The sequence below is a fragment of the Augochlora pura genome, chromosome 9 (assembly GCF_028453695.1).
Source record: "Augochlora pura isolate Apur16 chromosome 9, APUR_v2.2.1, whole genome shotgun sequence".
NCBI classification, from domain to species: domain Eukaryota; kingdom Metazoa; phylum Arthropoda; class Insecta; order Hymenoptera; family Halictidae; genus Augochlora; species Augochlora pura.
In genome coordinates this window covers 11,139,386-11,162,588 of record NC_135780.1, presented here as the reverse complement: position 1 = coordinate 11,162,588, position 23,203 = coordinate 11,139,386, and the positions used below count along the sequence as shown (strand labels likewise).

General features: G+C 38.0%; 6 protein-coding genes across 17 annotated transcripts in view; 4 read left to right on the top strand and 2 right to left on the bottom strand.

Moving 5' to 3' along the window:
- Positions 1-23,203, top strand: part of LOC144474801 (26S proteasome non-ATPase regulatory subunit 6) — a 262,460-nt gene that overhangs the window by 41,919 nt on the left and 197,338 nt on the right. The gene's annotated exons all lie outside the window — the stretch shown is intronic.
- On the top strand, positions 255-4,710 carry LOC144475423 (uncharacterized). Of its 6 annotated transcripts, XM_078191345.1 has the most exons (12): positions 255-696; positions 766-889; positions 984-1,370; positions 1,430-1,542; positions 1,627-3,244; positions 3,322-3,452; positions 3,523-3,708; positions 3,785-3,951; positions 4,040-4,162; positions 4,220-4,291; positions 4,361-4,443; positions 4,538-4,710. In XM_078191345.1, exons 2-12 carry the CDS (start codon positions 867-869, stop codon positions 4,650-4,652), a joined length of 3,018 nt encoding a protein of 1,005 aa, XP_078047471.1. In that variant the 5' UTR covers positions 255-696; positions 766-866; the 3' UTR covers positions 4,653-4,710. The 6 variants fall into 6 exon arrangements, with proteins under 6 accessions (XP_078047471.1, XP_078047470.1, XP_078047465.1 ...); XM_078191344.1 differs by having other exon boundaries at positions 255-518; positions 766-1,370; XM_078191339.1 differs by having other exon boundaries at positions 766-1,370; positions 4,220-4,443.
- On the bottom strand, positions 4,832-11,896 carry LOC144475422 (transcription elongation factor SPT6). Of its 5 annotated transcripts, none has more exons than XM_078191332.1 (10): positions 11,639-11,896; positions 11,441-11,525; positions 11,112-11,308; positions 10,891-11,007; positions 10,747-10,764; positions 7,216-10,667; positions 6,569-7,085; positions 6,261-6,501; positions 5,710-6,154; positions 4,832-5,632 (listed from the first exon to the last, which is right to left on the bottom strand). In XM_078191332.1, exons 1-10 carry the CDS (start codon positions 11,675-11,677, stop codon positions 5,434-5,436), a joined length of 5,310 nt encoding a protein of 1,769 aa, XP_078047458.1. In that variant the 5' UTR covers positions 11,678-11,896; the 3' UTR covers positions 4,832-5,433. The 5 variants fall into 5 exon arrangements, with proteins under 5 accessions (XP_078047458.1, XP_078047460.1, XP_078047463.1 ...); XM_078191333.1 differs by having other exon boundaries at positions 4,834-5,629; positions 11,639-11,895; XM_078191334.1 differs by lacking the exon at positions 10,747-10,764.
- Aurb (aurora kinase B) lies at positions 12,077-14,325 on the top strand. Of its 3 annotated transcripts, none has more exons than XM_078191349.1 (7): positions 12,077-12,117; positions 12,900-13,059; positions 13,173-13,364; positions 13,432-13,566; positions 13,634-13,792; positions 13,859-14,090; positions 14,168-14,325. In XM_078191349.1, exons 2-7 carry the CDS (start codon positions 12,947-12,949, stop codon positions 14,255-14,257), a joined length of 921 nt encoding a protein of 306 aa, XP_078047475.1. In that variant the 5' UTR covers positions 12,077-12,117; positions 12,900-12,946; the 3' UTR covers positions 14,258-14,325. The 3 variants fall into 3 exon arrangements, with proteins under 3 accessions (XP_078047475.1, XP_078047474.1, XP_078047472.1); XM_078191348.1 differs by lacking the exon at positions 12,077-12,117 and adding an exon at positions 12,702-12,814 and having other exon boundaries at positions 12,892-13,059; XM_078191346.1 differs by lacking the exon at positions 12,077-12,117 and adding an exon at positions 12,716-12,814.
- Positions 14,675-17,199, bottom strand: LOC144475164 (calcineurin subunit B type 2). The gene is made up of 6 exons (XM_078190767.1): positions 17,053-17,199; positions 16,832-16,871; positions 16,205-16,416; positions 15,930-16,139; positions 15,762-15,857; positions 14,675-15,681 (listed from the first exon to the last, which is right to left on the bottom strand). The coding sequence occupies exons 1-5, from the start codon at positions 17,053-17,055 to the stop codon at positions 15,810-15,812; spliced, it is 513 nt and encodes a 170-aa protein (XP_078046893.1). The 5' UTR covers positions 17,056-17,199; the 3' UTR covers positions 14,675-15,681; positions 15,762-15,809.
- Positions 18,038-23,157, top strand: LOC144475342 (ubiquitin-protein ligase E3C). Its single transcript, XM_078191148.1, has 5 exons — positions 18,038-18,191; positions 18,285-18,753; positions 18,815-19,356; positions 19,423-21,485; positions 21,619-23,157. The coding sequence occupies exons 2-5, from the start codon at positions 18,287-18,289 to the stop codon at positions 21,784-21,786; spliced, it is 3,240 nt and encodes a 1,079-aa protein (XP_078047274.1). The 5' UTR covers positions 18,038-18,191; positions 18,285-18,286; the 3' UTR covers positions 21,787-23,157.

Here is a 23,203-nt window from a genome sequence, read left to right as displayed (position 1 = left end):
TTACAATTGCGTTGGCGACATAGACGTAAAGATGAGAACTATTTTATAGGCGAAGTAGCTACGCTTCGTTAGCGAGAATAGGAGTAGAATTACTTTGCTTGAATTAGCTATCAATTCTAAGACAGAATTCACTGCGGATTCGATGTGCAGTAAAATGGTGGGGATGGTATCAAAAGTTAAAGGAGCAGGCGCAAGGTGGCTGAGAAAACAAACGAACATAGCCCATTTTTACTCATTGACTTAGGCGTCTCGCGCCAGTTGAAAGTTACGGATTGTGTTAGCGCTAAGAAAAAAAAATTACTTCAAATAACTTCGAGAACCCCGCATTTTCTGTATTTTATGTATTATTATGTATTATGGATTATTGGGACACTATGTATTATACACTACAATAACGAATATTAATAATTCGCAGTGAATACTGTCTCGGTCAATCAGAGTTAACAAAATTTCTATGTCGATCCTAGCTAACGGATCAAGATGCGGCCTGATTATGCGTAGTAGTATGATCCATTAATGTATGTATATGGTCTAAGGTTCGCATGTACGTATGTATGTATCGTGCGTTTAAATTTCAAAGTATATAGTGGGGGTTATGGAAATTGCGCGCGTACACTGTATGATACTTTATCAGATATTTAAGTGAAATATTGCGTTTCTGAGAATAATTTACGCGAGTTTTTCTAAATGGAAGAGGTAATTGTTTATATGTGTAAGACAAGAATCTATTCATTGATATTCTATTAACTGTTTATGTCTGTACAGACGACGTTCTCAGATCTCCAAAATGACGAACGATATAAACAATTGGAACGGACATTGAAATTAACTTCTTTTAAAAAGAGAGTTCGATTAGAAGATGAATCATGGCATGGACCCACGTCTCCTAGTATGTCTAGCATCAATGTGGACGCATCCGATGTCACTACTAATATACCAGATTCGCGAGCCTTTAAAATTGGCAGCGAAATTGTTTCTTCTAGCAAAAATCTGAGAAGTATAGCGCTAGGAAAGAAGGATTACAAGAATAATCATCAAGCTATTTCCACATCCAGCATTAGAGATTTGAACAGTACAAATGGCTTGCAAGACCATATGGCGATGCCACCTCCTAATTGTAATTCTATTCCTAGGAGTTCTAAAAAAGCGAACAGTACACCATTAGCTAATAATATCAACAGGAATGTACCAGTATATTTGAGTAAACATACTTCATCTAACACCGATAAACAATCTCTTAAATCAAATAATTCTGCTTCCCTACAAATTAGTCCTGACAAAATAGCACATCATAGAATTATAACATTTACTAGATGGAAAGTCTTATTAAATGAACAGAAACAATTAATCATTCAAGGAACAATAAATGGGTAAGTCTACGTGCAGCATAAACAAATGCATTGATCCTAATTTTACTTTAATATTACAGTAGCCAATTTGCTAGAAGCAAGCCTATTGTAAGAAGATTATTATCAACTAAGGTTCAATCGGTGTCTAATCATATGTATCAGTTGGAAGGGAATATTGTTGACATTGAATGTGGTAAATTATTTTATTATTTTCTCACATATAACTAGGTTGTTTATATATTTTTATATATAAAACTAAAATATAATTACTCGATAGAGTTGCCAGATTATATCAGAGGTAAATTCTATAATGGATTTCCGGACGACTGGGAGAATGTTCATCAGATATGGCAGTTATATGTTCGACAGGGGTCCAGACCAGCGTTTCGTTGGCCTACTCCACTCGCAGATAGTGACGATGACTTAAGAAGCGAAATAACAGATATCACGTGTGCATCTATAGAGAGTTTAAATATATCTCCACCAAAGCCAATTGCCAATTTGCAAACAAGTCAAAACAAACAGAATTTTACAATACTGAATCCCAATACAAGCAAAGATAATCAGTATCTCTGTAAGGATAATAAAACAAATAAATTGAAGGATAAATTAAATGTAATTGTTAATAGTATAAAAGATCAAAATTGTTCTGAAGAATTTGTTAGTAAAGTTATTGATATATTCGACTGTTTACATTACGTTGTGTCACATGGCTCGACTAAGGAGAATGACTCAAATATGGAAATTTCAACGTCGACGCAGGATAAAAGTATACTGCAAGAACGAAAGAAACATATCAGTAATGAATTAATTTCTTCGTACAAAACCATTGAATGTGAGGTGGATAAATGTAAGAATATTAATGTATACCATAACAAAAATGCTTCTCCTAAGGACTCTTCATTAGAGATGAGAAATCATACTAAATCAAATAATCGCGTAGATAACGATAACTCTGATAGCGAGAGTGAAATTTATACTGGAATTCCGAAAATTTCTGCGGAACGAATATTACAACAAAGAAAAGTTTTGGTGAAGCCTCATAAACGTAAAACAAGATCAACGAAGCTTTCACAACGGTATTCTGAGAATCAGGGAGAGGAATCAACTTTCTTGAGCAATATTCAAAGTAATAATAATATGTACAGTAATGATTCTGGTGTTAGTATTATTGGAGATCTTGAGTTTCCAGGAATGGCAACAACGAATTCAAAGGTAAAAAATTACGTTAGTAAGAATGTTAATCTCTGTCAAACAGCGGGGCAACAGTGGAAAAGGTTCAATGTCTCCGCAAAAGAAACAAATTCTCATAAAATGTTAGAACATTTTGTTGAAAAAGATTCTATGCATCATTGTAAATTACCAGGAAATTGTTCGGACTCTTCTGATATAGATGAATGTGGTACTGGTGAGATCAATGGAAGTGCAAAATATAAAGACATTATTGCCGAAATAAATTTTAAGAATGAAACTTCAAAGAAACGGAACTATAACGTTGCGAATAATCAGTGTCAGTCATTTAATAAAATAAGCAAGCCTGTTGTGATTAGTTCTGAGGTCGTCGATACAAATAAAATGTATAAAGAGATCAAGCAAGCTGAAACAGTTAATAAAGATGGTAAAGGATCAGAGAAAGAGATACAACCTCTAGTACAGAAGAAGTCTCCAATAAAAACACTTAATGCTATCAAAAAAGACGTTGATTCGTACGTGTTAATTGATAATAATGAGAAAGAAGATGAAGCATCAAAAAATTTTACACAGCTGCATCAAACACATATTTTCGAAGAAAAACAAGACAATGATAATATTAAAGCTGAAAAATTATCTGGTTGGACTCCAATACTTAAATATAATCCTGCGTTATGTTTAATTTTTGAGGGATCATTACTGAAGTAAGTGTTAGTATGCTCTATTAAGCGAATCTTGTTTCATTAGTATATAGCAACAATTCATTATTATAAATGCGTAGCGATGCTGGTCACGTTGTTAAACGAAGATTTCAAACGGACGCTGTACTTCGTCGAATATCACCGAAATTGATCGAGACAATAAATCATAAGTTCTACTTACTAGATGGCGATTTAAATAATCATAAGCATGGTAAGGAATTATAATACTTCATTCATCAAAAATATGGGACAACCAACTAAAAATTATTATTGTGTTAAAGTGATACCTAAACAGTTGGTCAATCATTGCCGTAACGGATGTCCTACAAGAGTAGATAAGTTTTGCAAGACATGGGAATTATTGCAAAATACCGTCGAAACTGAGGACGATTCAGAAAATAATATAAAACACGTTCGCAAGAGCTCAAAAGGCAGGAGAATTATGCCTCCATTAAGTTATTGGACTGGTAAAATATTGATGTTATTTGTTTTTTAAAGTATGATTAACAATCGAGCAAAATAACAATGTTTTTCTCTTTTCAGGTGAACGTGTATCTATGATACATAATAAATCAGTGTATACTCCAGGTTCTTCACACGACTCTTCAGGAGAATATATGAATAGAAGTCTTAATAAAAATAAATCTATGAATAAAACAACGAATCAAGAAAATAATTCAAACGAAGAACACCGTTTGAGAGAATTTAAGGTGCGTCTTGCATTACAGTTTATGATGCTATAATAGACATTATAGATTAGATACTTGATAGAGAATTTAATGAATAAAATTATTATAGAGTCCAGAAAACGTTGAAAGTGCAAAAGAAGAAATGGTAAAACGAAGAAAGAAAAAGAAAATTTCTCAGGAACTATCGGATTCAAGTGACGCCGCTGACATTAGAAGCCCTCCTGCAAGCAAGGTAATATTTCTTCTTCTCTTTTTGGTATATTTATTAACTCTGTGATCAATTTAACAGAGACAAAGATTCACTGCGAATTTGCAAGAGTCCTATACCGACGTAAGTGTGACAAATAGTAAAAAAAAATTGGTAAATGATTTATTATTAAATATTGATCGAACTATTAAAGCACTAGATGCACATTATTCATTTTTACAGCGCAAACATTGTTTGGAAAATGAAAGAGCCGAACGGAAAACAAAATCGAATACTAAACAGATTACATCACCAGTTAAAAAAATGTAAAACATTTTTGTGTAATTCTCGGTTGTGTTAAACTTTTGATTATATTCTAGTTACTGTTCCATGTTATTGACGCCTAGCATACTTATTCAGGTCAACGGATCAATCTTTATCCGGGAATCGTTATAACATAAATTACTTTCGTTACCGAAGTAAACGTTGCCCGAATGACACATTATCGGAGGATCAAGAATCTTATGTACAATAGAAACGTGTCTCTTAGTTATAACTGAAGAAAAATAATGTAAAGTTTTATATGTATTTCGTGAATAAAACATACACAAAAGAAATCTGTACACCTTAATCATATAAATCAATTATTTTCCGACTTTGGGGAAAAAATGCATTTGTTTGTTTAGGTGGAAACGAAATGTACGTATTAAAGCTATTGCAACATATGAAATATTGTGTAGACTATTTTATTGTTCAATAATGTAACTTAACAATTGTATAAAGCACGTAAGAAATATATTCCACTCCTAAGCCAGTAACATAAGAAATGTACAATAACTTAGTGTCAGTAAAGTTAAAATTGAGAATGTGTTATAGGTACGAAGCTGTAAATCTATATGCGATGGTGCAGTGACAAATAAAATTTTAATAAAATAAGAGTTTACGGTTTTTCAAACCGTACAATCGTGGATACGTTTAAACGTAATCGGAGTCTCAAACGACGCCTTATATGTACATATGCGTATATACGTAACATGCCATTTTAGTATGTAGCCAGTATCGCATTCCTAAGTATATAAATGTGCAGGGGAAGATAACGATTCATTCATGAGTATAGTAACTTTGTAAATAGCTTCGCCATTCTTTTCGTTTATACAGGACGATAGACACTCGTCAGCTACGGGCAATCTTGGATGAGACAAGACGCCATGTAATTTCCAATTCGCCTGCAGACTTTTCCGTATTGCACTTTTTTTTCTATTTTTGGGCCGAATGGTATTATCGAAAGCATGAAGTATTAAGTAGAAACTAATCCGTTAGCTTTCGTCGTACAGAGGAGTACCGTCTCCGCTGAGAGACATACTCCGAGGACTAGAATTAGTATGCGGCGTTCCCCGTGGAGATTTGTAAGATGGTGTGCGCGTCGAAGTTCTATTCCGTGGCGTTGTTCTACCGACGGATTCTTCATAGTTTCGAGGAGTTTTTCTCGATTCCTCGTATCGTGGCGTCGAGCTGCTAATAGAAACAATTTATACAAGCAATGTGTTGGATTTTGAATGAAATATTTAACAGCCTAATCGTTGGACACTTACGACATTCGGGGGCCAGTTTTCAATCTCGCCCAGGCCTCTGCCGCCTTTTTCCAATCCATCGGGTCGCCAGGTGTCGACATAGGAGGTGTAGGTCTGTGCGATGGAGTGGACCTATGGTGACCTGGTGTGGCGACCGAGGGAGGAGGTGGATGAACGAAGGGACCTTGTTGATGATTAGGTGTCTGCTGTCCGTATCTGGGAGTTGGCTGACCATGGTGTGGAGTATGATGCGGCGTCTGGTACGGTGTCATAAACGGCGTTTGTCCGGATGGCGTGTACGGTGTGTTCGGATAGGTGTGAACACCACCATAACCAGCTACGCTTGCTGTTCCTGGAGTATGAGGTGGGTAGTGATGTGGAGTTTGGTTTGCTACTTGTGACAGAGAGTGTAGCATGTGATGAGGAAGATTTTGGGCTACTCTTTGTATCGCTTCTTGATTCATGCCTGTAACAAATTCAATATTTATCAATTAATGTTCCCCCGGGCTTACAAAGACTAATCTAGTGACCAGGAAGATTGGGAAACATTGGTATCGAAGAAAACTACCCACCGCTCACTGCTCCTGGAGTGGTATGGTAAGGTGTTCTGGAAGTCATGGCACCGCGTGGAGTGCTAGGAGTCGATTGTCCTGGTACCGGATCTCTGAAATGCTCCTTGAACCAGCGGAACAGATCGTTCACTCTGCCGAACATTTGACCTCGGAATCGGAATCCCTCCGGCGACACTGTCACGTACTCGTGGCGACATCGAGTTCTTGGTAAGTAGGATAATAGGAATTTACCAGGATAATTCTGAAACGTGTATGGATAACTCAGATTGTATTACCATCCAAAATCGCCGAAATCGATTGCGACAAACCTTGGCAGCAGATATTATGTATGGTATTCCTCCAGGATTGTCTTTCTTTTGCTCCTTCAATATTTCTTCAGCCTTGTCTTTGATCCCCTCCACGGTGAGTTTGTAATACTTGAAGTCTAACAGCTCTGAAGCATACGCGGCCATTGGGTTCACGTGCCTCGCTATTATCTCATCCAAATCTTCAAACTCTTCGTTCCCGATCCACAAGCTTTGTCCCAAAGAAAACGCGTTCTCTTTCCCTTCTTCTCTAACGTCAATGTGCTGGTAGACATCGTCAGTGACTTTCCACGTGACCGTTAAATGGTCAGCACCCTTGCTGCTCGGTCTGACGATTGCTTCACCTTGCTTCATCGTCTGCATCAGTTTTTCTGCTTCAGCAAAACTGATATTGTGGAAAGATGGGTGAACGATCACTCGCTTTACGTAGGTTTGCCGTTGCTTCGCCTTTTTCGCATCCTCCTCGACCTTAACGTCTTTCTGCTCCGTGTCGATGTCGTAAAAAGGATCGCGTTGTGGTCTGAAACGTCATAGAAATTATGAACGTAAGATCTCAACAAAACAACAGCTTGAATTAGGTTCGAGATAGCGAAATAAAAAAATTACTATAATACAAAGCAGGGTCGCAAAGCTATAAAGAGGCCGTGTACCTCCATTCGTGGTTCTTGTCCGCAAGATCACTGCTCTTGCTGGTACACTCAACGCTGAATCGATCAACCTCAATTTTGATGATACGGCAATGAATGATCTGCCCTATGCTGACTCTTTCCTCGGGATTGGCAACGTGTCTGTCGGATAAGTTCTTAATGTGAATGTACCCAGATATCCCGTTATCCAGCCTCAACCTGATACCGGTTGCTTTACCCGGGCAAGCACCTGCGTCAAAATGATTCCAGACCTCGGAGAGCTCAGGGAAATCGTTCTTCAAGCAGAACGGGCACTGCCACAGACCAGTCTCATCGTTTCTTACGGGATTCGCCTGATCGAGTTGATCGCCCTGAGGTTTCCTATGGCTGATACCCACCACAGTTGCAAGGACCAGTTTGCCCACATAGAATGTTTCTGGCGTCTCTTTGGTCAGAATATCGAACAACCTCTCCGCACTCGGCGACTGATAGGGCACCCGCAAATCCTTGTAACGACAATTCAGCTCTGCCCTTATGTCGTAGAGTGTGACGCACTTGTTACCGAATCCCTGTCTCTCAAGCTCCTCCGCGAACGCGTCAAGATCCAAGTCCTTCAGCCTCTCGGGCGACTCTAAAATCTCTTCAAGAGCACCGGCGGGGTTCGCATCCTCGTCATCGTACTCAAGCGCGTCGACTGCCATTTTTCTCGCCCATTCGTAGGTTTCTGGGTGCACACGGGACCCATCGAGTACCTCCACGTACGCTTCGGTGCTGTCTCCCAAGCTGTTCGTATCTATCTTGATAAAACCGGCGCAATTAATAAAAACCTTGGGTCCCATGTGACAAGCGGTTACCAGCTGTGTTCTGTTCTCTAACCTTTGATTGGTCTGTTTCAGCATTTTGATCAACGCTTGTCCTTTTCGTGGACCGAGACCACATACGAATTGCACCAGGTTCCCACAATAGGCTTGCTGTACTGCCTTATTCACGTCAACACCGACCTCGTTCACCCTATTAACGAATTCTAGATACAGGTTTTCAAGGAGCTCGTCCTTCGGCAATTGATCCTGCAAACTGTGGTACTTCAAACAGAGTATCTCCTCGTCGGCGGTGCACAATTGAGAGAACTCAACCAGAGGGTCTTGCATTCTTCTGGCCAATGAGATTGCCTGCCGCAACAGCTCTGGATAGTCCCGAAATTCGGACACACCCTTGTTACTATTTGAGTAGATTTTGGCCAATTCATTGTCGCAAATCTCGACTTGAATAGCCGGGAACTGTTCTTCCTCCGCCAGTGTCGTAATGCATTCTTTAACATCGGCAGCGATCATCATCGCCTCTCTAGACTCACCTCCGATCACTACTACATGTGGCTTCTTTGTGGCTAGGAAATTTCTGAGAGCCAGCAGGTCGGCCTCCTTCATGACTTTCTCGTCTTCCCGGTAGCTGTTCTTTCGTTTCATCAGATGGGGTAGTCTTAGGTAATCGGTACACTCCCCGTCCGGAGCTATGAGGCAGGTGAACGCAGCTTGAGAGTAATCGGGAACGTACGCCAGACCCATCACGCGAAGTCCCTTGCTGGTGTCCCATTCCTCGTCCTCCTCTTCTGGTAGCTCGCAAGTGAACGGAGCCACTTTTATCCAATTATACATTTTACGACAGCATGCTCTCATCACACATTCCTTAGCTTCCGCGATTAGATTCGTTTTGAGTTCTTTCTTTAGGCTGGGTATGACCATACGCGTCAGTGCCATCTCCACGCTGCCAACTCTCAAAGCGTTCCAGTCTTGGACATTTTTGCTGAACTCGTCCCGATAATATAGCTGCTTTGTCTCGTCTACATAATTGCTAGTAGTGTTGCCTTCGATGCTATCGCTTAACGAGATCGTGATCAGTTTATCCTCTTCGGCTATTACCAGGTTTAAGAACTGATCGCCAACGAGGTCACGCACGGGTTTATCCTTGAGATACTTCATTGCGTAGATAGGATGGTTCTCGTCAATCTCCTTGATCCCCTTTTTTGTTGGTTTAATCGATATTTTTGCTCTTTCCATGTACATTTCCCGGACGCATTTTCTGACCAGTGGTTCGCGAGCCAATTGTATCGCCACCATAAGCTGCCCAGCTTTCAGTACCTCTTCCGGCGTTCCGAGAATTTGGTTGCAGTGCTCGCTCGCGATGGTCAACGGCTCCGTGGGCTCCTGGTCCACCTCGTGTCGTTGATAATTGTCTCGCAGATTCTCGGCAAAGTGTTCCGGTGTGAGGCCGAATTTCTTCGCTAAGCCATCAAGTCCAGCTCGCCTGCAGATCGAGTACGGACCGGTTCGTACTGCTTGTTTCAAAGTCTCATCTGTCTCCTCTTCCTCCTCCACTTCCGGTTCTTCCTCTGGTGGTGGATCTTCGCCGTTTTCTTCAGCTTCCACGAGTTGTTGCCTACGCTTTTGAAGTTTTGCCTCTCGTCGTGCTTCTTTCTCTTTCTGTCGGACAGACTCCTGCATCGCCGGAATCTCGTGGTTGTAGTAGAGCATGAAATGATGGTACACGTCGTTCAATTCCTCGCTGGTTTGCACGTTCTTTAGTCGTTCTATGTCATCATCCTTGATCACACGTACGTTGTCAGCTAATGGAGCGTCAGGATTTTTCATAATCTCGTCGAGCTGATGGTTCCGCATCTTTTCAAACAATTTCAATAGATTATCTTTTCTTTGGCGCAGCTGACACCATTTCGCGTCGAATTTGTACACCTTCCAAAGGTCATTAATATTCAGCTCTGGCAGAACGTATTCTTTTCTGTAAAACGATATGAACGGAATTTCAAAGTGTTGATTCCGCATAAAATCTAAAGCTTTCTTAATTTTTCCAATCGTCTGCGGTCCCTTTCGAGCTCTTTCTTTGGCTTCGGCGTTCAAGTGAGCGTCTTGAATAGAGATAGTCGGACGACAGAACGCCTGCTTATAGATCCACTCGGCTTCCAGATCCAACTCATCGGAACCCTCTGCGACAGGTGTAACAGGAACCGAACGTAGCTGCATTCTTTCAGGTATATCCGTGTTGCGTATTTCGTTGTCCATGTCGGTGAAATGACCACGTTTCAGTTCGCTCGGTTCGTAAATTTCAAAAATACTCTTCCTTGTGGTCTTCTTCTTCAATTGTTTCTTTGGTCTTCTCGGTCTTTCGGCATCTTCCTCGTCCAAGTATTCGTCGTCCTCCTCCTCCTCCTCCTCTTCCTCCTCGTAGTCCTCTTCGCCATACTTACCGAACTCGTCGTAATCGAAATCAACACCAAAAATATCCTGAGCCTCTTGTAATGCTGCATCGGAAAATATAGGCTTCTTCTTTTTACGTTTCTCGGCGATTGGTCTGCCGTCATCGTCAACGATAAAATCATCCGCGTCGGTGTACTCTCCTTCGCTTCCTTCCTCGTCGAACGTCTCCACTTCCGGCCTGTGGCTCCGTTCGCTTCTCCTTTCGTCTTCCTAATAAATAACAAAAACCTGTACCCGAGAACGAAGTGGAAGCACAACGGTGATTCGTCTTTCTGTCTACCGTACATACCATACTAATTTCTCTTTCCTGATAGAGGTATGAAAACAAGCACAAAAGTTAAGCGTTTCACGTTATGAAAAACAGCGAATGTTTCATTAGAACTAAAAACAAAATCATATATATCAACACGTAAGGATTAAGAATCTAGCTTACGTCTCCAGAGCCTTCAAATAGCTCATTCGCGATAGCATCCCTATCCTCGTCCACCTCCTTTTCTTGTTCTTCTTCAGATTCCTCATCTTGTATCCTGCGGAGGCGTTTGAAACGTTTCTAAAGTAAAGGATCACATCACTACATCCGTACGATCGATTAATTTTTGGGTATAACAGACTAATTTGTATATACATTTATATATATATGTATATTATACGTACCCTTTCAACTTTAACACCTAAATTTTCTTCTATCAAATCATAATCCTCGTCCTCCAACCGATCATCAAAATCCTCGTCGTCACTCTTTTTGCGCTTTTTCGAAGTACCAGATCCATCGCTGTCCTCCCCTTCACTTTCTTCTATGGGATTGTCGTCTATCAAATCCTTAAGTTCCTCGCGTAAGCGATCTTCGTCGTCTGCGAACGAAAAGTATACAGTTGTTTTTATTGCGTAACAATTAGCATACACCAATAGTTATTATACTTTGTGGTACAAAAAGTTCCGTGCGCGATCACGACGGATAATCAAAATATATTACTCCATCTTACCTTCCTCTTCCTCTTCCTCACTCTCTTCGACGGCCTTTATCTTCTTCAACTTTTTCTTCTCATTCTCATTCAACTCCTCCTCCTCCTATAATACAACGGAACATATCGATAAGTGACATAAGTTGCCGAAATGTCGAAGCAACAGAGCAAAAAGGAATAGCACAGATTATTCCGAACCCAATTAAACATTGAAAATACCTCGCTTTCCTCCGCTTCAGAATCTAGAAAATCAGCCATCGCTTCGTCAAGAAGTTGAACTCCGTATTGGTAGAATTTACTCGAACTCGAACAACATAAGGATCTGGGGTCAAGCCAGTTCGAAGTTCGAGCACTTTACCCTGTCTCGCACTTGCTTCAGCTGTACGTTGTACTCTGCTCGGTACTCAACTCGGGTAACCCGAGCTCACCCGAGCCCGAGTGACAGTGATGACGATCAACGACGACTAGTGACGACGAATGTCTATGCCTAGCTGCGGCTAATACGTACGTATGTATGTGTACATGCACACATGCATGCTTGTATATAGAGACAATCGTTGACGCTAGGGAAATGATCAAAATAAGGGAAATATAATGTCTCCAAAAATCCCCAGTCCACGGAGAACACCTTAGCGTATGAGGCTTAGACCATATGGTCTAAGATGAACGCTCACGGAACATTTCGGAACTTAGAGCATGTATGCATCTGTGAAATGTTCATCGCATACGTACATGTTGTAGTTTCACACAGTCTCGAAGCAGCATGTACTACTGCTGTGCAGACCTACCAGTCGCGAATAGCATGTACAGCAGTTTTATATATATACATAACATATATATTTATATATACATATATATATATAGAAATTGGAAATGTTAAAAAGCGCGGCAATAATTAAATCATAATGTGATAGAAAACATATTTAATTCCGATGTATCGAAAGTATTCTACCGGCTTTAATTAAAGCTTTTAATGAAAGCAGTGGAGATAGTATTAAAATATTACAATGTACTCTAAGATCGATGATTTAAGATGATACTGGCACCTCTTCTGGCAAAATGAAGAAGCTTCGTTCAGGTTTTGTACAGCGACAATTAGTAAACGGCAAAATGCTGAAACTATTAGCCAAAATCATCTATCGGTAATTTTATATACTGGTTTCAGCATTTTGTCGCTAGACTAATTGGCGCTACGAACCCTAAACGAAGCTTCAGTTTTTGACCACGCGAAGCGTCAATATCATCCAAACAGCAACTGAAGTTTAAATCAAATGTTGGAGCCGTTGGAGCGAGGGAACTGAAAGTGTCAAATAGTATTTTTTTTTCTGATACTGTATAATAATTAATGGATTTGTTTAAAAGTTATTAAATACTATTTGACGAAGGTATTTTAAGGTATAGAAAACATGCTGATCTATTTTATTTGAGTATGTGTTGAATTGCTTCACAAATTCGATTAAATAATGGTGTAGTATTACAGGTGCGAGTTTAAGAAAAATCATTTTTTAAGAGGAATCAGAATCAATCATGGCACTCGGAAATCCTTTTAAATTATCTTCTAATTGTCCACCTGAACATAGAGAGACTGTTTTAGAAACATTGAATAAAATGGAAGAACATGTTACTAGCAGAGGTCATAGGTATGTTAAGTTAATTTGTTTTTTTATTATTAAACTAAAATGTTAATACATTTAACAACATTTGCGTGTATACGATCAGGTAGATATGATAAAACTAATTGTTTACTCTTCAGATATAAATGGAATTTGAATGATTTTGAGATTGGATCACCATTGGGCCGTGGTAAATTTGGCCGTGTTTATTTAGCTAGAGAAAAAACTACTCATTATATGGTTGCTTTAAAGACTTTGTATAAAATAGAATTAATGAAAGGTCGCGTAGAGAAGCAAGTAATGCGTGAAATTGAAATTCAAACGCACTTGAGGTAATTATACATAATTGTAACCGAGTTCTTTTAATTTTGTGTATATCTTACAATATCTTATTTTCAGGCATCCTCATATCCTCCAATTGTTAACTTACTTCCATGACCACAAACGCATTTATCTTGTACTAGAATTTGCAGCTAGAGGAGAATTATATAAAGAATTAAAGCGTCAACCCTATGAAAGATTCAATGAACACTTGTATGTATTTCTAAATGAATAATCTTCATGCTATGTAATGTTTTATATGCAATCCTCTGTTATTTAGATCAGCAAAATATACTTATCAAGTTGCGGATGCATTAGAATATTGCCATCGCAACAACGTAATTCACAGAGACATAAAACCAGAAAATTTATTGCTTACATATGAAGGTGATGTCAAATTGGCTGATTTTGGGTGGTCTGTTCATGCGCCGTCATCTAAGTGAGTACGGTTTATTAACAAATCTTGGAAGTATATTTAAACTATTCACGGTTTCAATAATTGCAGGAGGAACACTCTTTGCGGAACATTAGATTACTTACCACCAGAAATGGTGACAGGGCAAAATTATGATATATACGTAGATCATTGGTGTTTAGGTATCCTCTGTTATGAATTTTTAGTTGGTAATCCACCTTTTCTAAGTGATTCTCAACAAGAAACATACGCTAAAATAAAAACCGTGAATATAGAATGGCCATCTGTAATAACACCAGGAGCCAAAGATCTCATATCAAAAGTAACTTTTATTCACATTCTTTTGATTTGTGTTACAATTTTTTAGATGTTAATTTATGTTTTATGTTTTGTTCATAGTTAATCAAGCGACAAAGTTCTGCAAGAATTTCTATGGTTGCTGTTAAAAATCATTTTTGGATTTTAAAACATAAGGACGCACGTCCATGAAAGATATTTATTTATCTTATTCCGCTACATAATTCTATGACTGTATTTAGTACAATGACTGTAACTGTTTCCCTAATTATCCAATAAAAGGAAGGTAAAATTAAAGAAGTGAACAAAATTGTTTATTTTCATAAACATTCATAACAAAAATATTATAACTATTATATATCTATTAATTAAGCTGTTAACAAGAGAATTGTTAATTGAATTGCTAATGAACACTATTGCTCAGTTTATGGCAATGTATTGTATGAAATTGATGATGAAAGGAATAGCACAATCTAATAAAAATTTAATTAAGCATTGTAAATTAATTCGTTAACATTAGCCAGCTAATTTTTCTATTCATTTAAGATGATATTTAAATGAATTTTGTTGCGCGAAAGTTTAAAGGTTGAAAAAATAAGATATCTTAGATAGATTCGTAAATATCAGATTTAATAAATGTTACATAAATTTATTTCAACATAGCTTGTAATTTTGAACTTTGATTGGACATTAAGATTTGATAACATGTATATGTATAAACAATCATATTAATGGAGTAAAAGGACACGCATAAATCCTTAAATATTATAATGTTATCCTCTTAATAATCATATAAGGAATAAATATAATTATACGAATGTAATTATGCATTTGAAAGTTACAAAAAATACCATTTGGGTTTCAGTCTTATTCATGTTGTAGTACAAACAGACTTTTTATGACAAGATCCAACATGGTTCTACCAAAAAGTACTTCTCCAATATTAACAGTACTTAATCAAATAACATGTATTTCTTTCAAATGCACAACCAGTAGTAATTAAATATGAAACAATATATAGTACAATAGTTCGTCTGAAATTATTTGGAAGCTTTCTGGAGATTCATTGTTGATAACATAATTGTTTGCGTATTATAATATAAATAGGACGTTCCCATTCATATGATTTCAATGAAGTTTCATTAAAAAACTAAAAGAACACAGCAAAAAATGTAACGCTCTTCTTAAAAGTATTGCACATTAGTCGAGAATACTGTACAATAATAATTAGAAGACGTGCCGCATGTAAAATGTAATGTTTAAAAAAAAATTATCTCATCTAATAACTTACATTTACCCGATTGTATTTCCGTAATTTTTGGAATTAATCTTTCACATATGTAGTAAATGAGATTATAAATTAAACAAATAATAACAAAATAAACGCATTAATATTAACTAAAAAATAAATATATATATATGTGTGTATGTATTTTAACAAAAGGTGCGCAGACGCATAACGTTAAGGTTACACGAAATAGCAGGTGTGCTCGATATTAGAAAGTTGGCGGTGAATTAACTCTAATATACGTTGCATTATAAATAAAACTTTAACGGCGATAAACTTATATATAAATTGGCTTGACCGAAGGCTTGGTAGTGGTCATGATTTCAACCTACACAGAGCTTTGTTACTTACAACTATTCAATAAAATCTGTTATTAGTAATGGATTTATAAAGTCAAATTGATATTACCATATATTGATATCTAATATTTTTTTCGTTTTTACAGATTTTGATTATTTAAACGTCAACCACCATCTTCTTATGAATATCTGTATTTCCAACAACCTAGAATTTTTACATTACAAATATATTACACAATTATTGCTAGTATTAATCATATTGTCCATAAATACTTACAGAACAGAATTCTTCGAAACTTATTTTTCCATCTTCATCTTTATCGGCAAACAATATTGTTTTATCAACTATTTGTTGAAGTTGTGTGTCTTTTAGATTATTTCCTACCATCATTTTAAGTACTTGGAATAATTCTCCATTGCTTATGAAACCATCATTATCCATATCATAAATTCTGAAGGCAAATCTTAACTTGCTCTCTTTATCACCCTGTAAAACAAAATATTTTCTTTCAATGAAATGTTAAGGTTTTAAAAAACAAATATTTTGTATACCTTAACACTGAATTGTGAAACACCGTGGATAAATTCTTTAAAGTCCACTTCTCCGTTACCGTCTGCATCAAATATATCAATGACACGTTGAACCAGAGGATTTTGTTGCAATTCTGGCAACGACATGAATTCATCAATGCTCAGTGCACCGCTGTTATCCAAATCTAACTTTCTAAAACGTTTTCCTAGTCTCCTAATTTCATCGACATCAACTGAGACATCAATTAATTTTATATTAGTAAGTAAAATTATTTCACACATAATTTCAATAATGTTTTTATCATAAATTGATATTAATATGATCACTCTATATATGTATATATATGTAACTGTAGCACTATATATTAATGAATGAACAAACACAGGGACAGAAACTTCATAAGTGCTATGTTTAGTTAGTGATAAAAATAAATTAGAGGCAGTATGGAAATTAAAAAGGGAGAAATCTTTTGAAGCTATGTATCACGATAATAATCCATTTCGTATTATAAAAAATATTTTTACGGTACGTTCCGACCAACTATAAAACGATAAAAGTAAATTCAATGCCGTTTAAACAGGACAGATCGTACAAATAAAATAGATTAACTTGGAAAATAGTGAAAATAATATTTGATGTTGACTTACAATTCGAACATAATTCCATAGGCAATGAACTTTCGTTACCCTGAAAAAAAGAAAATTGAATAAATTACATATTCCGATAATACCATAACAAACCTTGATAACAGCAACCACAAACTAGAATATTTTGCTTAAGAAAATTGTACGAAAATAGGGCAAGGTGACGCTTTAACTTGTAGCTTTGCAAGATTAAAAGAAATTCAAATTTAATCAAACGCAATTACCATCGTGAACTCGAGTCACTCAACTTCTGTTAGAAATTCAGCAGAAAACGCCAAAATTGATCAGCAGACACTATTTTATGGTTGATGATCAATGAAAAAGTAGGGAACATAGACAGGAAACTGTGAGAAAAATTTGAATTCACGTGAATCGTTCGCGCTTATGTATGCATGAGACGACACTCATCCATACACGGCACCTAACATCGTGTGTATGCGCATAGATACATATATATGTATATGCACAAATAAGTAGTAGGATATACATATACCGAACAGAGGAAGACCTTAGAGTTTCAAATTACAATCGTTTTTATTTGATATTTTCATTCAATAACTTATTCGAAATGAAATGGGAGGGGATTTATCTTTAATCAATATTTAAAAACATTAATATTTGTTAGTCTCTTTCGCTTGCAAGGGCAAACACAGTTATCAAGGACTTTGGCTTGGATTTATTTTAAACAGATACATATTCACCTGCTGTAAAGTGAACCAATAAAAAGTCTGTCGCGTGATCATAAGCGCTACCATTGTCGAATAATGCATCGAGTATTCTTACAGAAGAGAAATTCTGATTTTCTTGGTAATGAATTTCTGGCGCGCATGCGTTCGTAAATTGTGGCCACAGAAATCCGTATCGAAAGGCGCATGAGTATGCAAGTTTGTACATTATGTACTGCATTTTACACAGCAATAATTATGTTATATTGTTTAAATTCTCTAATATCTAGACACAAGACATATAAAACTTAATTGAAATACACAAAAAATACGTATAATTAATTTTGTGAGTAATGCTCGGTATTTGAACATGTGTATATTTGTTAAACGTAATTTCACACCGCACCACATTTTAAATGTTGCTGCTCTTTCTGATGTTTCCAATTTTTTACATGTAGGCCCTTTTATTCTCTTCGATTCGATAGTCGAACATAAAAGTAAGTGATATCAATTTACAAAAACGGCAACACTGTCCCCATGTAGATCGAAAATTTCGGGATCGTGAACGGCAGAGCTTTCGACAAATGAGTTTCGTTTCTGTAAGAATGCTCTGTGGTGGCTTTGTAACTGCAATGATCTCAAGAAATTTCGATTGCAGTTATGGAGCCGTTACTGTATACAGTAAGTCTTCCTCTATGGTAAGTAATCGAAAATATTAGGCATTTTCCCATACACGTACTTCCTCCATAACGACAATGATAAATATTTATCGGTTTGGTGATACGTTTTAGAGATGAATAAACCTGCTATGTTATTGAGGAAACATAGATACATGATGTACAGTTTCGAAGGAGATTACAGACGTAAACCACAACAAAATTTAGCCGGTGCGAGCAGGAGAGATGATAGAGCGGAAAAGTCGCTGCTATTGCAACATGCCCAATTGGAGCGTTTAAAACGAGAACAGCAGCGCAGAAGACATTATGCAGCCTTGAAAATTCAAGCGTTCGTCTGCGGTTTCATTGTTAGGAAGCGTACGAAGATAATCGTGAGAAAAGAATTTGATGGATTGCAACAGACCACTGGTCTTCGAAATTTGAATTTGGAGGACTTAATAGTGTATTTTCGAAAATTATTATTCTTTTACGATTTTTCTCTGGATACTGGTAGACTGGTTTGGATGTTGCAACATTTTTTAAAGCACGAACAAGAAATCAAACAGAAATGTGTGAATTGTCCTGAATGGTTATGGAGACTAAGGTAATATTGACAGTATGAACGAAAACATTACAAAGCCTCCATCTAATGAAATATGTTACAGATGGATGCTTCGTATGTGTATGGAACACAATTCAGAAGCCCTAATACATGGAGCCTTATACAGCTCATTGGCAATACCATTAAGGGCTTTAGAAACATTTACTAGTCGAGAGGATACAGAAAAGACTTTAGGAGAACAAAGTTATAAATATTTAGAAATAATCTTTGTATATTTGATAAAACACAAATATTTTGATCGATTAAGGAAATTAATAGATGAAAAAGTACCGCCTATGTTAGAGCCCAGCTCTGCTGCGGCAACCCCGTTATCAAAGTATCTAGTGGACATGATAAAACGACCATTGGACTTGATCGGGTATTTAGATCAGAAGGACGATTTTGCCGAGCTCGTCTTAAAGGAGCTCTGTAGAAGTATATTATCGCCGAAAATGTCTGATGCAATTCGAATGTTTATTATTCCATCTCTGGCTGAATATAAAGAATTTCCATACGATCAGCTGATCGACTGCATCAACAGAGTTCAAATAGAGCATACTATGAGTTTATTTTATTCCGTTTTATCTCTAAAATCGAATCGTTTGTGTAAGTATGTGAGTCAGCTGCATCAGATCATCAATAGAAACAAATACTAATGTTTTCTTATTGCAGCGACATACAAATCGAAGGACGGTCTAATCAATTACCTGCAAGTTCTCGCCGCGATAAGCTCGATGATAGTTCCGTTGGCTGCTGAACAAGATATAGATCAAACGGACGATTCAGACACTGAGTCGAATGCTAGCATGATCGACGAAGAGCAAGCTGACATTTTGCACCAGTGCCTGGAAATGCTGAACGAGCAGCACCGCGTTCAGGAGATACTGTCAGCGGTGGATCGAACTAAAGATCCGGCGGTGTTGCAACCACTGTGCCAACTATGCCATCATTTGCTGATCACCAACAAACTAGCCACACATAAGTATAAACTGTTATACATGCTCGCGTTCAGACCGATATTCTTGAAAAACTTATGGAACGCTCTGTTGTCAGTTTCTCAAGTGTCGTTGTTCGGCGGAGCGACACCGCTGCTGCAGATCATGTCGCGCGGGCTTGGTCTTTCGAGCGAGGACACGAAAAAGATTGTTCCGCTTCTAGTCGTGTTTTGTTCGCTATTTAGCTTGCTAATCGCCACGTTACACGACACAGAGTTTTTCGTTGAAACGATGGCGACGACAATGAGTGAGCAACAGTCAGATATGAACGGACCGCAAGCTATGCCGTTCACGATCTCGGAATTGGTGACGTTGTCCAGCCATCTAAAAGGTGTTTGCTTGGGATTGGTAGAGTTAGCATTCCCTGATAGCAAGCTAACCGTGCGAAACGATTACAAGGATGCAGTCCTCGGATCATCCTGTCAGGTACCGAGTCAGCAGGACACCAAAATCTGGACGCATCTGTTCAAGGTGACCGTCGGTCTACTACGCCAACTGTACACCAGAGATTTGAGACAGCAATTTTGCCCAGAGGGACACTGGTTCGCCTCAAATATCCTGATACCTATCGACAAACCGCAGAATTTTACATTCGATAGACGTCGACTACGGGAATACGTCCCGTTTCAAGGGCTCCGAGTGTTCACCAGAGAGAAATTGGAAGAGGGTCCACCATTGTCCTCAAGAGAAGTTCGAACGTTGACGTTGCTTCGCGAGATACCGTTCGTCGTGCCGTTCAACGACCGTGTGATAGTGTTTCAGTCATTGATCTACCGGGACAAGTCAGAGCTACAAGGTGAAATGACACACTTCTTGCAAGGGCCGTCGATCACGATATCGGTAAGGAGAAACTACCTCTACGAGGACGCGTTCCGAAAGTTGTCCCTGGAGAAAGAACCAGAGTTGCGACTGAAAATGCGTGTGCAATTGGTCAACTCCGCCGGACTGGAGGAAGCCGGCATAGATGGCGGCGGCCTGTTCAGAGAGTTTCTATCGGAATTGTTGAAAACCTGTTTCGACCCCAATCGGGGCTTTTTCAGGCTCACCAAGGATAACATGCTGTACCCGAACCCGACGGTGCAATCGTTGGTCGACGATTTCCCGAAGCATTATTATTTTATTGGTAGGATATTCGGCAAAGCTCTCTATGAGAACCTATTAGTAGAGCTTCCATTCGCGGAGTTCTTCTTGTCGAAGATCGTTGGCCTTCAGTCGAACGTCGACGTGCATCACTTATCCTCGTTGGACCCGATCATGTACAGGAATCTATTATATCTTAAGAGTTACAAAGGCGACGTTACCGATCTTGGCCTGGATTTCACGATTCTGTCGGACGAGCTGGGTGAACGACGAGTCGACGAGCTGAAACCGAGTGGCTCTGACATACCGGTGACCAATCACAACCGTATCGAGTACATTCATTTGATAGCTGACTACAAGTTGAACAAACAGATCCGAGCGCAATGTTGCGCATTCAAACAAGGCATTAGCAGCGTGATCTCAATGGATTGGCTCCAGATGTTCAACAACAAAGAGCTGCAAGTTCTGATATCCGGTGCTCAGATCCCGGTTGACGTCAATGACTTGAAGTTGCATACAAACTACACCGGAGGCTACGCTCCTGAACATCCTACAATTACCGCATTCTGGAAGGTTGTCAACGAATTCAACGACCAACAGAAGAGTCTGTTGCTCAAGTTTGTTACCAGTTGTAGTCGACCACCGCTGCTTGGATTCAAAGTATGCCTATTCGCCAATGTCTTTGAGTTTTATTTATACGCTTACAGTTTTATTGCATATACGTTTCATCTTTCCTTTCTTCTTTTCTTTCCTGATTCATTTCTTTAATAGAGTATTCTTGTTAATGTTTCAGGAACTCGACCCACCATTTTGCATTCAACAAGCTGGCAGTGTAGATCACTTGCCGACTTCCAGTACCTGTATGAATTTGCTGAAGCTCCCAGAATTCCCGGACGAGAAGATTCTACGCGAGAAACTTTTGTATGCTATACAAGCCGGCGCGGGCTTCGAACTGAGTTAAGTTCCGTGTCTTGGATTCTCGCGAGCGAATGTTTTTTTTAGTTAAATCGGTACCTGATACCTGACTCTGTGTACATAAAAAGAAAAGAGAACTGTATGCGCAATCGGAGGATCAATCCGTAAACACAGACGTGGAGAAATACGACCATGCTCTTCTTAAGATGTATTTATTACTTTTTCTCCAATTTACAAGAATATAATCACGATACTTTTACAAGGTAACTAAAAATTACCAGTTAGGGTGTGGAAGAAAGCTTTTTATACGGTGTTGGTTTACACATTAACGCGGCTCTTTGGGACCCATCGCGTCTGTGATTACAGATTGAGCGCGTCTTCGAAATCTGAATGCAAATGTTGTAATATTTTATTAACGGTAAGAGCGATTCCTCTACCAAGTGTGTACTGTGTACTCGTCATCTAGCGGATCAGAAACCTCGTGTTTCTATTCGAATCGCTCTTTCGCTCACATAGTAGGTCGATGTTAGCGTTTCTTAGTAGGGGCAGAACATTTTTAAAGAACTTTAACATTGGATTGGTTCGCCCTGTTCGGTATATGTATACAATCTTATACGCAAAAGTTAACGTGTTGTCCGTTCAACATCAACTTAAAGCGAACCACGAATGCAATGGCAGTGCGCTAGTCATATCGCAAACAAGCCGGATGAAAGTTCTGAATGCGTTACCTACCGTCAATGACGAATAATCTTTTAAAAATCAAAGATCAACTAAAGATTTTCTAAGAAATTGTTTAATAATGGATGACATTAAAAATTTTCAGCTATAATTTCGACGTAAGGAAAATTATTAAATTGATTTTCATCATTACCATGTCATTAAAAAGTCTATTTTTGTAATCATCATGCGAACTGGTAAAAGATAATGCTTTTGATTATTCATTAGCTCTAGCATAAACATATTCGAATGAAATATAAGATAACGGCTGCAATTACGAACTTTAAGACGAGATGTCATATTTAGCGCATTCTTCCTTCTCGCATAACGTTCCTAATGTGTTACGTTTTACTTTAATGTTAAGTTCGAAGTTCGACGGACAATGCCTACATATACACGTGTATACAAACGCAAGTATATGTGTATGTACATAATATATATGCATATACATATATACATGTATTTTTTTTTTTTGTGTAACTTCTCTGCCCTTGGTAACATCTCTGTCTACAACTGTAAATTGTGTATATTTTTATGTTTTGTATTCACCACGAAAGTCGCGCGACGCTATATCCACATCGAGTTTACATGACAGGATAGGATATATGTATTTATAAATTCGTTAATCTAGAGTGTAAATAAAAACCGAAATCCTCGAGTGTTACACACATTTATGGACAAATACATAATTTGAACGTTACATCAACGTTTCATACTTTATTCAAAGAGAATATATAATAGTGCAA